A 13,748-nucleotide genomic window follows, 5' to 3' on the forward strand; every position below is an offset into this window, starting at 1 on the left:
AACACATTAAAAAGTAAACCTTCTCTAAAACTGTGTTACCCAAAGTACTTTTGCAACAGAGTTTTGTGCACAATTTTACAATTAGCTAAACTTGTTACATAGATTGCTCTGTTTGCAGAGAAGAAGGACTTGATTTTGAGATTGTTCACTGATCATGCATGCTCTTGTTATGCAGATAGTCCAGCTCACTGAGATGCCTTCCATTTTTAATGTGTCTTGGTTTGGATCTGAATTTGACATGCATATTAGTTGGTTCTTTGCGACTTCTTCAGTTTTTTCCTGGGTCCCGGCTCTCATCTTAACAAGAGAACTTTGATTTTTGCATCAGTCTTACCTCTTATCTGAACTTGTGGAACAGACTGGAAGATTCATTGGCAGGTCTATGGGCCTTTATATGAACTTGTTACACCGATTGGCTGCTTCACTGCCATACCTTTACTCTTAGATTGGTCTTGGTTATTGCGTGTCTTTGATTTTTACATCATTCTTGCCTTTTATCTGAACCTATTGTGCACATGTGCTGGTCCATTGAGACGGTCACATTTTTGGGTTCAGTCTTGGATCTTATCCAAATCTATAAGGATTTACTGTTCAATTGGAATACTTATTTGGATGGGTCTTGCCTCTTCCCAAAACTTGCTGCACAGATTGGTGGCTTCATTTGGGAGAGCTTCGATCTTTGGATCAGTCTCAGAACTTCTTTGAGTGCTTCACGTGGATTGGCTGGTTATTTGACATGCTTTTTATTTTGGCATCGGTCATGGGTCTTATGTGAACTTGGCATCGGTCTTGGCTCTTATGTCAACTTGTTATACTGATTGGCTCGTTCATACAGAAACTCCAGTTCTTTTTGATTGGCCTCGTCTCTTATCTGAACCTCTCAGCTTCTCTAGATTGGCTGATTCACTGAGGGATCCCGTGGTTTTTGGCTGCGTCTTGGTCTTTCCAGACAAAAGTATCAGGATAAATTGGTGGCGTGGCGTTGCCAAGAGACCTAGAGCTGTCATTGCTATTGCTACTGTCAATAGGAGCAATTGTTCATTTTATATTAATATTTTCCATTAGGTAATGCATGGGTTTACAATGTGCCTATTTCACATAGCCTCACGAAACTGTGCCTACCAGTTAATACCAAAAGTTGAAAAAGTGGTGATAGAGCGATGTGGGGGACACAAAAGAGAAGGCAAGCTATTGAATACAAGTGTATTTTTGCACAGGGATTGTGGGCGTCTATTTAGACTCCCTGGCAGCACGGTTCACCAGACATTTGGTGCAATCTGGACATTTTCAAGCACTTGCATTTCGAAAAGTGGGGGCAGGGCTTTTCGACACTAAAAGCACAAAAACAAAATCACTCTTAGTTCACCTGGACACCTCAAAACACAAAACCGTTTTCTTAAGGTACTAAAATGCAGGCCATTTGTTCAAGGTATTATGTTCATACCACTTTCTTAACAAACACTGTTTTGTATTCTAACGAGAGCTTACCTTTCGTCGTCCAGATTCTTGGAATCCATCTCTGAACCCTATATGCAAACAAGAGGAACGGTTATTCACCATAATCACAGATACCTAACAACTACATATGCATGTAGACTGTTACACCTGCTAATCCTGCCTGTTACACCATAGCCACTGCTAATTCTGCAGTAATGTCTTAGCTCGGATAGTGTGACTGTTCTGTGACTGGTTCAGTACCCATCATTCCTGCTAGGCGGCAACATGACTTCCAGCTAGAAAGATGCATATGACTTTCACAATGTAAAGAATGTGATAATGAAATGCACTACACTCTGCAAAGAGTATATTGACTTACAGGTGGGTAGCTATCAACTACAGAGACATATTTTGTAATTGTAATTGTTATTGGTTATTTATAGTGTGCTTAATACTTCTGTCTAAGCGCTGACCCGGGGGTGGAACCTATGTTTCTCCATGTCATCTTGCTTCCAAGGCCCCTGAGCTATCCTCCCTCCTCCCTCCACCCAGGGGTTCCCAGTGACATCTGACAGAAGAGAATTCATCTCTCATTGTTTATGATGCCGCTTGGAAGCCTAAGGTGAAATGCACACTGCAGTGGAAAGCTACCCATCTATAATTTTATATTGTGTATTGTGCCCCAGCTCACATTTTCAAACCCCTGCCCTGTCTCTTTGGATCAGCATCCCTTTGGTTTGCAGGTTTGCATCGGGTGTAGAGTGGAGGCAGAAGGGACTATATACAACATAATAAATATGAACAGCCTTTCCTCATTACGAGTTTGGCAGTGCAGTACAAAAATTGACAGTAAAGTGTCAGTAATTTGCAATACCAACCATTTTCTGCACCCGCCAAAGTCTAAGTTTGGAGGTAAACTGGAGGAATACTTTCAACACTTTAGGGTGGGTTGTCCTCCACTTCACCTCCCAAAAAATTGTGAATTTACCACAGATGGAATTACCGTCAGCCATAAATCCTCCAAATCACCAATGGAGTTAAGAATGGGGATCAACAATGCCATTCTGCGACTCTTAATCAGTTGTATTTACTGTGATTGCAATGGCGGAAATAGTAAACGAGTTGTGTGGTATTTTGACCTGAAATACTTCAAAACTTGTAATCAGACCCTTCCCTCTCCCATGACCCCACACTGGCCTAAAAAGAAAAGAAAATACCTGTCAGAGAAAATGCATCGTTCCCTTGTTGTGACATCATAGCAGTAGATTATGACTTTCAAAATGCTGTGCTAGGATGTCACAGCAGGAAGATACAGCATTCGGAAATTGAAATAATTGCCATGGCTTCCGCTGGGAGTCATGCACAATGGTATCATTATTATCAATAGTAATAATAATTGAGATAGTCTATCTGCCTCTTTATCCCCTTTCCATTTTCTCTGTATAACATTGAGCCTGTGAGGATGCCTATCTACGAGAATGAAAAGGAGCACCCTTCCAATTTCTATAGGTTACGCTCAAAGGGTAAGAGAAATATATTGTTATCAAGGCATTTCCATTATCAACCTGTATTGTGTGTGCATGGCATGTGCATGTAAGACTCCAATGTTAACGCTGCCACACAGAACTTCCCGTACGGCCACTTAGAGGAGTGGGTTAGGTCTTGTGTGCCTGAAGTTTCATCCTACTTAGTAGTGTGAGGGGTCAGTGATGCGAGGTAAACAACTGCTTGTATATTTCTCAAAACATGCCATTTTATTAAAGAAAATATAGTGAGAAAATACCTTGCTGGCCCTACTCTACAGAGGAATTCCCTACCTATTCTAAAGGCTAAGGGTACATTCTCTAGCCTGGGTAAACTGGCCCTCACAGTAAGTAACCAAAATACACAGGAAATTATATAGCAACACAATATAATAAACAATATTAACACAATAGATGATTGGTGTTCTCTTGTCCTGGGTAAGGCCCCCTCCCCAGGCTTCAAAGTCACTTCAAAATGTTCAACAAAAGAAAAGAAGGGCTTTGAACCAGCTCTTGAAAGTTCAACATCAAAACAAAAGTTCACCAAATAAAAATCCACTGGTGACAATTCCTTGTTCCTAGGTGAAAAGATCCCCTTCCAACTTCCAGAAAGAATATAGCACCAATGGATATCCTGGTAATGACGATTAATTGCCTCTGCTACAAGGTAATATGATGCAGTTCAAAAGAAAGTGTAATATTCCTCAAATGTCAATAATGCACAATTGTTTACAGTTACAACTTTACATTTGGTACATTTGTCAGGATGCTTTCTCTGTGCTGCTGCTTCTACCTTCAACAAAAACGCTTCTACTGTTGGTACTATGAGAACAGTTACCTTTGTCCAACAGTACGTTACTGCTTCAACTACTTCAATATGACATCTGCTGACAACTTTATATAGCATCACAGTTCAAGTGTTACTGCTACTCCAGTACTGTTGAATTATTAGGTAGATTTTAACCAGACACTCAACCTCTTCAGGTAGGCACTCTTCCTTTTAATGGCTTTTCTAAAAGGGGCCGCGTATTTGCCTCTTCAGTCTTTCTAACTGCCACAAGAACAACCTGCTTCTGCCCATCAGACTCCCTCCTTTCTAACTTCAGCAGTCTTTCACACCACAGGTTGTATTCTACTTTAGGGTCTTCTTCACAAGCATGTTTCGCCTTCCCTAGCATTGCTCCTGCCTGTCCACCAGGTATCAGCCCAAGTAACTACCCAGAAGCTAATGTCCCACTCTCTCAGCTTCAGGTAACAATGGGTTATTTGTTTCTTATGCCGCTTGATTTTTAACAACTTTACAGTGGATTTAGATGACTGTTTAACGCTTTGCAAGACTGGTTTCACTATATAAAGGAGATGCCTATTGGCTTGGGTAATGCTTGTTGTTCTCTCCAATACTTTAGACTCTTTACCTCTTTGGAATAGAATACATGTCACTTCTAGATACAGTACAGAGTTCAGTCTCTTAAGTGAAAACACAATTAGGCACACGCAACCTCGCCTTCAAATAGATTTTAAGGTTGAAAGTTGAGTAATAAATTATATTCCTGGGTAACAGTAAAGGATGAGATTCTGACTTCCTTTGGGAATTATAGATCGTACACACAACCTCTCTTTCAAGTAGCTTTAACTGTCTGTAACTTGTAGATTATATATGGACAATGTTCAGTATTCAGTAATAGTTTAGGAAGTGTTCCCTCTGTTAATTAGGGACACGCAACGACTCTGTGATACAGCAAGTCTTTCAAGGCTTCAACAATGGGTTTCAAGTACTTAAGCTTCTCACACAAATAGTTATCTTCAATGTTATACGCGAGTGCTGCATATCCATTGTTAGAAAGACATCTGATCTAACAAACAGCTTATACTCGCATCCATTCATACACGAATCAATTAGGAGCCGGTTACAGTTAGCGGCAAGGCTCACGTAGTGTATTTGAACGACATGCTTCACTCACCGGCTTCAATGACACAGGTTTTGCGGGTTTCACTGCTTTACCGACAACAGACGGACATGACAGGAATGCAACAGTTATTCTGACCGCACACAAAAAGATACTTGTCTCCCGATAGTAGATGATGCTCATATTTAAATCAGAGGGTAAATGTACACAATCCATTTAACACATAGCCCAATCAATAAACAAACACTGATAAAACTGATTTTAAATGTGTAGCATTAACTATGCTTTTACAAGGTAAATCATTACCCTAAACTAAGGGAAATGCTTGCTTAACATTTCTGAAGTCTGTATCAAGTGGTTTGAATGTTTAAATAAAACTTACTTGTTTCAATAAAATATACCAAGCAGACATATGTATTTCTCTTCTACAACTACATTAATTTAATTTATTCTATACAAAATTAACCTGCTTAGAAACTGTTACTGTTTATTTAGGTAATTTATATTTTTTGCACCCTATACATGCCTGGGCAGGGCTAAGTAAATGCTTAAATAAAGCCTTTTTGGGAGCAGTTTGCTTACTCAGTCAATGCTTAAGAAATGTCTTTCTTTTTGAGTAAGGTATTATTAACATGCACAGTTGTTTGCAAGTACATACATATTGGGTGTGGTCTTTGTCAGCACAGCCCTAGGTTTGTGTGTATTTAAACATTTGGGTATTGTCAGAATGCACTGTTTTACATTCTTGTAAACAAAAGAAACCTGTGATTAACGAGTATAAGACTGGAACATTCATGTGAGGTTCTCTCTTATTCAAATGGCAGAATTGTGTCATGTTGCACTGCTTTGATGAGGTGTGCCGCATTCAGAGACATTACTACTGCATTGGCAGATTACTTATGGACTCATCCTTACTGTTACTCCTTCCAATTAATCGGATTCCTTACTACATGCAGGCCAACCACCTTCTGTGAGAAGCCAGAAAGCACTCTCACAACCACTCCCCAGGGATCTTCTATTCAGGTGGTCAGGGAAGGGCCATCACTTTTGGATCCCGACCCTGGGGTGGACAAGAGGTGGTGGATCACCTGGGTGGAGGGTCTTTGGGGATTGAGGAGAGGGTGCCAGGTGGTGAGACGTGGTATCCCCCCTCCGTTACTACTGACTTACCCTTCCTTCCCTCAGCCTTCATGGGCTACTTCCACTCATGCCCTATTTTTCCCTGTAAAGACTCACTTCCTATGACAAACACCACTCTAGTACTAGGACGAAGAAGAGGGGCCTGAGAGCCTGCAGTACTGAAGGTCAGGAATGTCCCATTGATTGGGTTCATTATGGTTAGACAAGACGATGCAACAACTCACACCTGAAGTCATTTAATAGAGATCAGGTGTATAAAGGGACAAAACCTGAGAAAGTGAGAGAAGAACTGCCGTGGTGGAATGAGACCAGGAGGTCTGAATGCCGGCAACAATCCCGGAGGATCTGCAGCACCCGGAGTGAGCGAGTCGCATGGAGGCTGCAAGACCGGGAGCCTTTCAATTGGCAGGCAGGCAGCTGGGGCTTCCAAACAGCTGAGGAGCAGAGAGGACGCCATCCGCGCCAATACCAAAGCCCAGGTGCAGCTGGAGCTACTGAGAGCCAGGTACAGAGGGGACGCAGATTGCATCCAATTCAGTCCACTGAGGATGCCAATACATGCAGAGATGTTTCCAGCGAGTGAGCAGAGTCGGGGCAGTCTGTTTCCCAGCTACAGAGAAGGTGGGCGGGAGCAGTGGAAACCACCGGTGGGGAGAAGCGAAGAGCCGGTGAGTGTCAAAGGACACTGGAAGACCGGAGCGCTCCCAGGAGACCGCAGGCAAGTAACAGTCCATGAATACAAGTAATTACAAGCTATACTGAATGCCGAACTGAATGGAAATTGTGGTCTGAATGAAACCACGTTACATTGAATACGGAAAGTGCTATTTTAATAAGATCACATCATATTGAATACCGAATGAACATTTTAAGTTTAACCAACGCATTGAATGTCAGCCTTTATGTGAACAACATTGTGAGCAGAACTAAAGCACATGAAATATTGAACAATCACGTGAGTATGCTAAATGCCAATGTGAGAAAAGAATTATAAGTCTGTACCAAGGCAAAAGACTGATGCAGAAGAGTGTTAGACTGGCCAAAAGGAATGCAAGTGTGAGAAATCAGAATCCTGAAGCGGAAGAGCCTGGGAGAGGCCAAGCAAGGCTAAAGGGAACTTATGGTTGCGTGATCTGTAATGGGTGGACGGTGTGGTCTGACAACTGCACCTAGACCAGGAAGTCCCCTATTGTAAAGATCACAGACATCATGAATCAAGTTAAGGAAAAGCATAGGGTTCCTGATTGTGCGACCTGTGATGGGTGGACTGTGTGGTCTGACAACTGCGCCGAGACCAGGGGAGTCCAAAATGGTGACAAGCAAAAGACCTTGTGAGTAAACCACAGAGAACTGTGAAGTGAATGGTAAAGCAATTTAGAAGGTGGGTCTAATGAACCTATTGTTTTCTTATAGTGAACATTGAGCAAGTGAAAGCGGTATAGTGCTACAGTGAAACCTTGGGGACCCTGGGAACCGAAAAAAATGAGAAACACTGTCTAGGGGAAGGGAACCTTGAGACCCCCTTTTGTGGGAAATGTGCTAGACTGAACTTGGGAAGGGAATTTCAAGACCTGACGGAACATTGGTGAAACAAGCAGCTATTGGAACTGTGTTGAACTTAGGATAGGGAACCCATGAAGAACTTGAGCTGAGAGCAGCTGAGACTTTACTTTTGAACACTATTATTTTAGCTAAGAAGAACCCCACACCACGATTTTTTCTAAATGTGAGGGCATGCATATGTTTTGATACAGACAGATTTTTGATTTGGCCCTACGGACACAGACTTCCCTTAGTCTTCTTTAGGCAGGAGAAATCCTTACCTTAGTTACAGGGCAAGTTAGGCCTTACACCATCCTGACAACTGAACAAAGTAATCTTTGCAACTCAAGCTCTGTTGCCTGTGTCATCTCTCTTGATACCACGCCTTTCTCACACTTCTCAGACATTTACCACTAAAACACATAATTTTCCCTTGATCCCAAAGAGAGATATAAGCCCCTCCATCATATGGCTCAGCCTGTGTTTTTCCTTAGGCACATGATCACAAGCAGTGTGAGGAAAGAGGGCAGTGAGGAATGTGGCAAGGCGTGAGGATTACAATTAATGATGATTACCATAAGTAATCTGCCCTCACCTCTCTCTTCTCTTTACTCAACACATTTCTTGCTACTTGAAGATGTAGCAAGGAGTACTGCAATAATCTGGCATTGTGTTCCCCTCAAAAAGATTCCAAAGCCAATAATGAATGCTTAAAGTGAATTTAATAAAGTACCAAGATTTCATTGGAAATCTGTATGGAGGATACATGAGCCAAATTCTGAGCATATGGTGCCATAAATCACCAATTTGTATTGTTGGGTAAAGGCTGTTGGTGAGGCGCAAGTAGCTGCATTGCAGATGTCCTGTTGTGATACCTTGAAACTCAACCCATAAAGAGCAGTCCTTTGTGTAGAATGCGCCTGTACAATACTCAGGAGAGGGGATTGGCTCTCTCACAAGAATTCCTGATAGGGCACACGCCCATCGACTCAAACTTGAAATCGTTGGTTTCTTCCCATTACATTGCCCCCAAAAGTGACAAACCAGGCTCTTATTTTTGTACACCTATACTGCCCTTACGCGTAAATGAAAGGGTGGTGGCCTCTTTGCTCAAATTAATCTCTGAGCAGATTTTTGGCATGAACAATGGACAGGTGCATAGTATCACCATATTGGGAGTAAATCAGTACAACTCTGCTTGTGACCAATTGGTCAACACGAACTGCAGGAAAGGCTCTGCATCAGCCCACACAGAACACAGTTGCACAGTACATGCAGTCATGTTCCCTTTTAGGCATAACCAAGATCTGGTAGACATCTCTTTTCTTGAAAGAACGATCTCCAATTGGAATTGTAGGGCCTCTGCTGGGAAAGGCCCTTCTCTTCCTGGTGTTGAAATTGTCCCTCATGAATTGTAAGATCTGGGAGTGGACCACCCTGGACTTATTCATGTTGATCTTGAATGCATGCGACTGCAGAAAGCTTATGCAGAGGAAATGGTGAACTCCTTGGCTAAAGGCTCTTTTGCTAGAGATTAGTGACAAATTGCAAGGGAAACGGACAGGATGTTTCCCACTGCTCTCTCCATGCCAATCACCGAAACAACAACAAGGAACGGAGACCTATGGTACTCCTGCAGTTGGGGACAATGCCAACTTACCTCTGATTGCAGAACGACATGTGGCATACTGTAGACAATGATGCACAACAGGGCTTTGGAGATGCAGCATCATTGGGACTTTTGTCTGATTACACCACACGTTTGCGCAGTACTGTTAGGGCCGGTGCAAGCACTAGGCAAACTAGGCACCTGCCGAGGGTGCTGGCCATTAGGGGCACGAAAGAGCAGGCTTTTCCCCTGCTTTCATGAGTTAGAAAAGAATGTTAAACAATCTTAGTGGAAGTAGCTGCATAATGTCCTCCTGCAATTAGGGGGTACCCTGCTGCAAATCAAAGAGCTCACATTTCTAGCAGTCTCTAACATGGCAGTGAAAACAGGGCTATTACAAGACAACAATTAGCCAGTGGCCCTATTATACTGACCAGGTCTAAAAAGGATCGATCATAACATAAGTCTATATACAATGTAAAACCCTGCCAGTTAAGTCCATAAAATTTATTTGTGTAAATTAGGGAAACTACAATGTTTTCTGCTATGACTATATTAGCATAACAATAATTGACCTCTGGACTAAGCAAGTGATTCAACACAATTTTTGTGCTTCAATAAATTATTATATTTGGAGAAAAAGAAGTAACACACCAGTGTCCAGATTACAGAAACGTTGCACCATTGCAAGTAGAATTTTGCACGGTTTTGGCACTAGAGCAAAATTTGCCCGAGTGCTAAAATCATTGCATTGGGGCCACATTTGAAAACCTTTGCACCATTACAAGTACAAAACTGCCCTAGTGCAGAAAACATTCTTTCAATGCATTTTTGCACCAGGGGCGAAGTTTGCCCTAGTGCTAATACCATTCCATATTTGCACTAGGGCAAAGTTTGCCTTTGTAAAAAAAAATGCATTAAAAGAAGAGGTTTGCCCTAGTGCTAGTACCATGCTAAATTGCACTCGTACTGGTGCAATTGTTATCAAATATGGCCCCAATGTTTTTTCACTAGGTCATACTTTGCCCTTGTGCTAATAGCATGCAAAATTGCACGTGCACTGGTGCAAAGTTTCTGTAACCTGGGCTCAGATGTAGAATAGAATGAAATAAAAAACGTACAATAAAGTAAAATGTACAGCATTATATAGAAAACATTCAAACAAAAAGGGTCATACGGTACCATACTTGTACTAAACGCAGTTACATCTTGTGTAAAATCACCCAGCACAACATGTTTTAATCCCCCAGATTGTTAATGGGATCTTGATCAGGGGAAAAAAATACTAATGGTGTGTGATAAATAAGCCTGTCAAGACATAAAACCAGAAGAATGTTCATAATCAAAATGATAATCAATAATCTAGGGATATGCGCGTATAAAATTGAACAAGGTGAATGGATCTAGTGAAACTTGCACTGTCACTGCCTATGCTGTGCAAGTTGTCTGCGCATGCTTCACTTGTACTAGTTTCGGAGGAAATCCTGCACTGTTCATCGATATGCTGTATGTGTACCAGTGTGTGAGGGAAGCTTGTACTGATCCTGCGTGTGGCATACATTAATCAAACATTTGCTGCAAACAGCTGTTCTGCCAATGCTGCTTATTTGTGAGGGAAATGTACACCAGACCTGGCATGCTGTGCCAGTACCTCTTTACATGGGACTTGCACTGACTCTGTCCGTATTTTACCTGTTGGCGAGGAAATCTTGCAGTGAACCTGCCCAAACTGTATCTGTGAGAAATACTTGTCTGGCTATAGCTATGCTGTACATGTGCCCATTTGTTAGGGAAATGTGCAATAGACTTATCCATGCTGTGCTTGTACCAGCTTGTGAGGGAAACATGAACTGGACTGTCCTCTCTATAGCTGTACTTGTTTTGGAGTGATGCTTGCATTGACATTTGTGTGAGGCAACTTGTTCTTGACTATGCTAAACCATTTGTGAGAGAAATTTGATCTTGTATACATGCTGTATGTGCATGAGATGGAATCTTGCACTGGCCGTGCCCATGCTGTATACATTCTTGGTTTTATGGAAAGCTTGCTGTGACCCTGCACATGCTGCTCCTGTTTGCGGAAATCATCCAAAGGCCTTGCTCATGCAGCACCTGATATATTTAATGCTTGTGCTGGACCTGCCAATGCTGTGCCCGTACCTGTTCTGTTTGTGAGAGAAGCCTGTGCTGAACCTGTGCATATTGTAACTGCGTGTGCTGTATTTGTGAGAAAAGTTCAAACCTTCGGAAACTCTGCAGCATAGCTGTCTAGTGTGACGAATCTGGACAATTTATCCCCTCTCCCCAGAGGGAAGACACTCCCTTTGAGGCTTGGAGGTGAACCCGCTATGCAAGACCCTCCCCCTAGGGGTCTGGGCAAGTGGGACCTCACTGGGAGTGACTCCCCTCTTGGGGACAAGGACTCCCATTCTAGCATGGAACACCCTGTCCAAACCACGTTTTCTGCATATATGGGTTTCAGAAAAATGGTTGCATTCCCTGTTACAACTGGAATGCACGAAGATTCTTCCTTGACTCTACTGGCTTCAGATAATGGTGAACCTCTCTGAGTGCCATGATCAAGGAAGGCGGACATAATTTCATTGATTCTAATGAGGAGAACAAACTGTGAATGGAGAAGGAACTCCCCTGCTCGATGGAGAGTAAGTGGTATGCAGAGGTGAGCTCCTGGAGTACTGACATCCTGGAGGGACAGAGCAACATCGAGGGGCGGAGCCAGCTGTGACATACCAAGCGAGAAACCCGCTAGCTGAAGGCTGGGAGGACGGCACCTTGACCAAGCAAGAGACTATGTTTAAGGGGAAGGAGAGGACAGAAAGCCAACCATCTTTGTGGGTGGTGTGAGAAACCAGAAGGTGTCTCACCCACTAGTCCCCGGGAATCTGTAATCCAGGTGGCCAGGACACGGCCATCGCTTTTGGATCCAGTTCCTGGGGGTGGACCAGTGGGGGAAGATCACCTGGGTGAGCGGTCTTTGGGGAGTGGGAGTGGGACACCGGATGGTGAGGCGTGGTATCCCCTTCCTTATAACACCTTTACCCCATCCTAGCAAGTAGGATATTTAGCAACTCCAAGCCCCCCCTCCCCTTTACAACACAAACACTTTCAGGTAAACCCTGAGATGAAAGGGCGATACGCTCCTGTTTGGCAAGTGTATTTTCAGGAAAACGTTACTGGATATTTCTTTCCACGTACTTACTTACTACTGCTGCATTATTCGTGGGCTTCTAGAGCACACTACAACATTTGGAACAAACGTGTGCTGTACCTTTAAGCATACACGAGTGTTGTCGGGGACATCACAATCAGCTGGCCATAAAACCGTGCCTGCAACGCCCTTGCGGCGTAAGCCCTGAGACGAAATGGCGAGGCGCTCTTGTTTGGCGAGTGTAATTTCAGGAAAACGTTACTGGATATTTCTTTCCACGTACTTACTTACTGCTGCTGCATTATTCGTGGGCTACTGGAGCACACTGCAACATTTGGAACAAACGTGTGATGTACCTTTAAGCATACACGAGTGTTGTCGGGGACATCACGATCAGCTGGCCATAAAACCGCACCCCTAACACCCTTGCGGCGTAAGCCCTGAGACGAAATGGCGAGGCGCCCCTGTTTGGCTGTTTGGCAAGTTGGCGCCAGTGCATTTCGGAGAAGGATTCACCAGAGAAGCTGAAGACACGCTTCATAGGAGACCGGTAAGCAGAGCAACTTGACTATATTAGAGTGGGTGAACTGTTCTAAGAGGGAGACTGTTGGGGGTAGCCCCCTTTGATCCCGGAAAACCCACTAGTTGTCTGTTGTGAGGAGTTAAAACAGTGCACACATTTACTTTGTGTATATGTTTGCTCCGCGGCTGAGGCACGGCGCAGGTTGAACTGCGGATGGTTATCTGAGTGTGTAGATACGTGTGGGGAAAGCTTCCACAAGCGAGCGGTCGAGATCGGGAGAATGTTGGAACTCCGCTCCTTTGACCCCGCCCACAAAATCATTTGCAGGGGAGCCACGGAGTAAAATTCATTTAGAAAGAACGGCTGAGAGCCTGTGTGCCTGGGGAACTTTCTTTGCCTAAGTGAAAATAGTGAAAATATAACTGAGGAATAATTTCACAGTAAGACGGGCAGGCCACATGCATAAATAAACAGCAATGAAACTATGTAGCAATCCGGTACAAGAGGACAGAAGAGCTCCGGAATGGGAAGAGCCGCTTAGTTAACCCATAGCATCGGAAGGCAAAGAAAATAGAACAGGCACTGTGAAGGAAGGATCCGTTGCCCACAAAATATACAAGCCCAAATACATGCAGAACCAACATGTATCACCCCAGGGAGAAATCCGGCGTCAGAGGAAAACATATTCCTCATTATACAAGCATGGAAAAAAGGCTTGGAGTATACTATAACGACAACAAAAATCCCCCCAAAAATTGAAGGTAATTTTGGATTGAAAAAAAGAAGTAAAAGTATGAATGAAGAGGATATGATATTAAACAACCAAAAGGGAAGACCCATGATGAGAAGGAGAAGCAGAGAGGGCACTTATTCTGAAATCTCTCTTAACCAGAAAGAC

At 43.1% G+C, this 13,748-nt stretch overlaps 1 protein-coding gene across 5 annotated transcripts in view; it reads right to left on the minus strand.

The window, feature by feature from the left end:
• LOC138513915 (protein FAM118A-like) overlaps nucleotides 1–13,748 on the minus strand; it is a 487,378-nt gene that overhangs the window by 298,955 nt on the left and 174,675 nt on the right. For all 5 annotated transcript variants that reach the window (XM_069629063.1, XM_069629060.1, XM_069629062.1 and 2 more), the window contains one exon: nucleotides 1,489–1,526. In XM_069629063.1, coding sequence (XP_069485164.1) covers nucleotides 1,489–1,517 — 29 coding nt within the window. In that variant the 5' untranslated portion in view covers nucleotides 1,518–1,526. The remainder of the gene's footprint in view (nucleotides 1–1,488; nucleotides 1,527–13,748) is intronic.

This window comes from Ambystoma mexicanum, chromosome 12 (genome assembly GCF_040938575.1).
Source record: "Ambystoma mexicanum isolate Mex_15411 chromosome 12, UKY_AmexF1_1, whole genome shotgun sequence".
In the NCBI taxonomy this organism is placed as follows: domain Eukaryota; kingdom Metazoa; phylum Chordata; class Amphibia; order Caudata; family Ambystomatidae; genus Ambystoma; species Ambystoma mexicanum.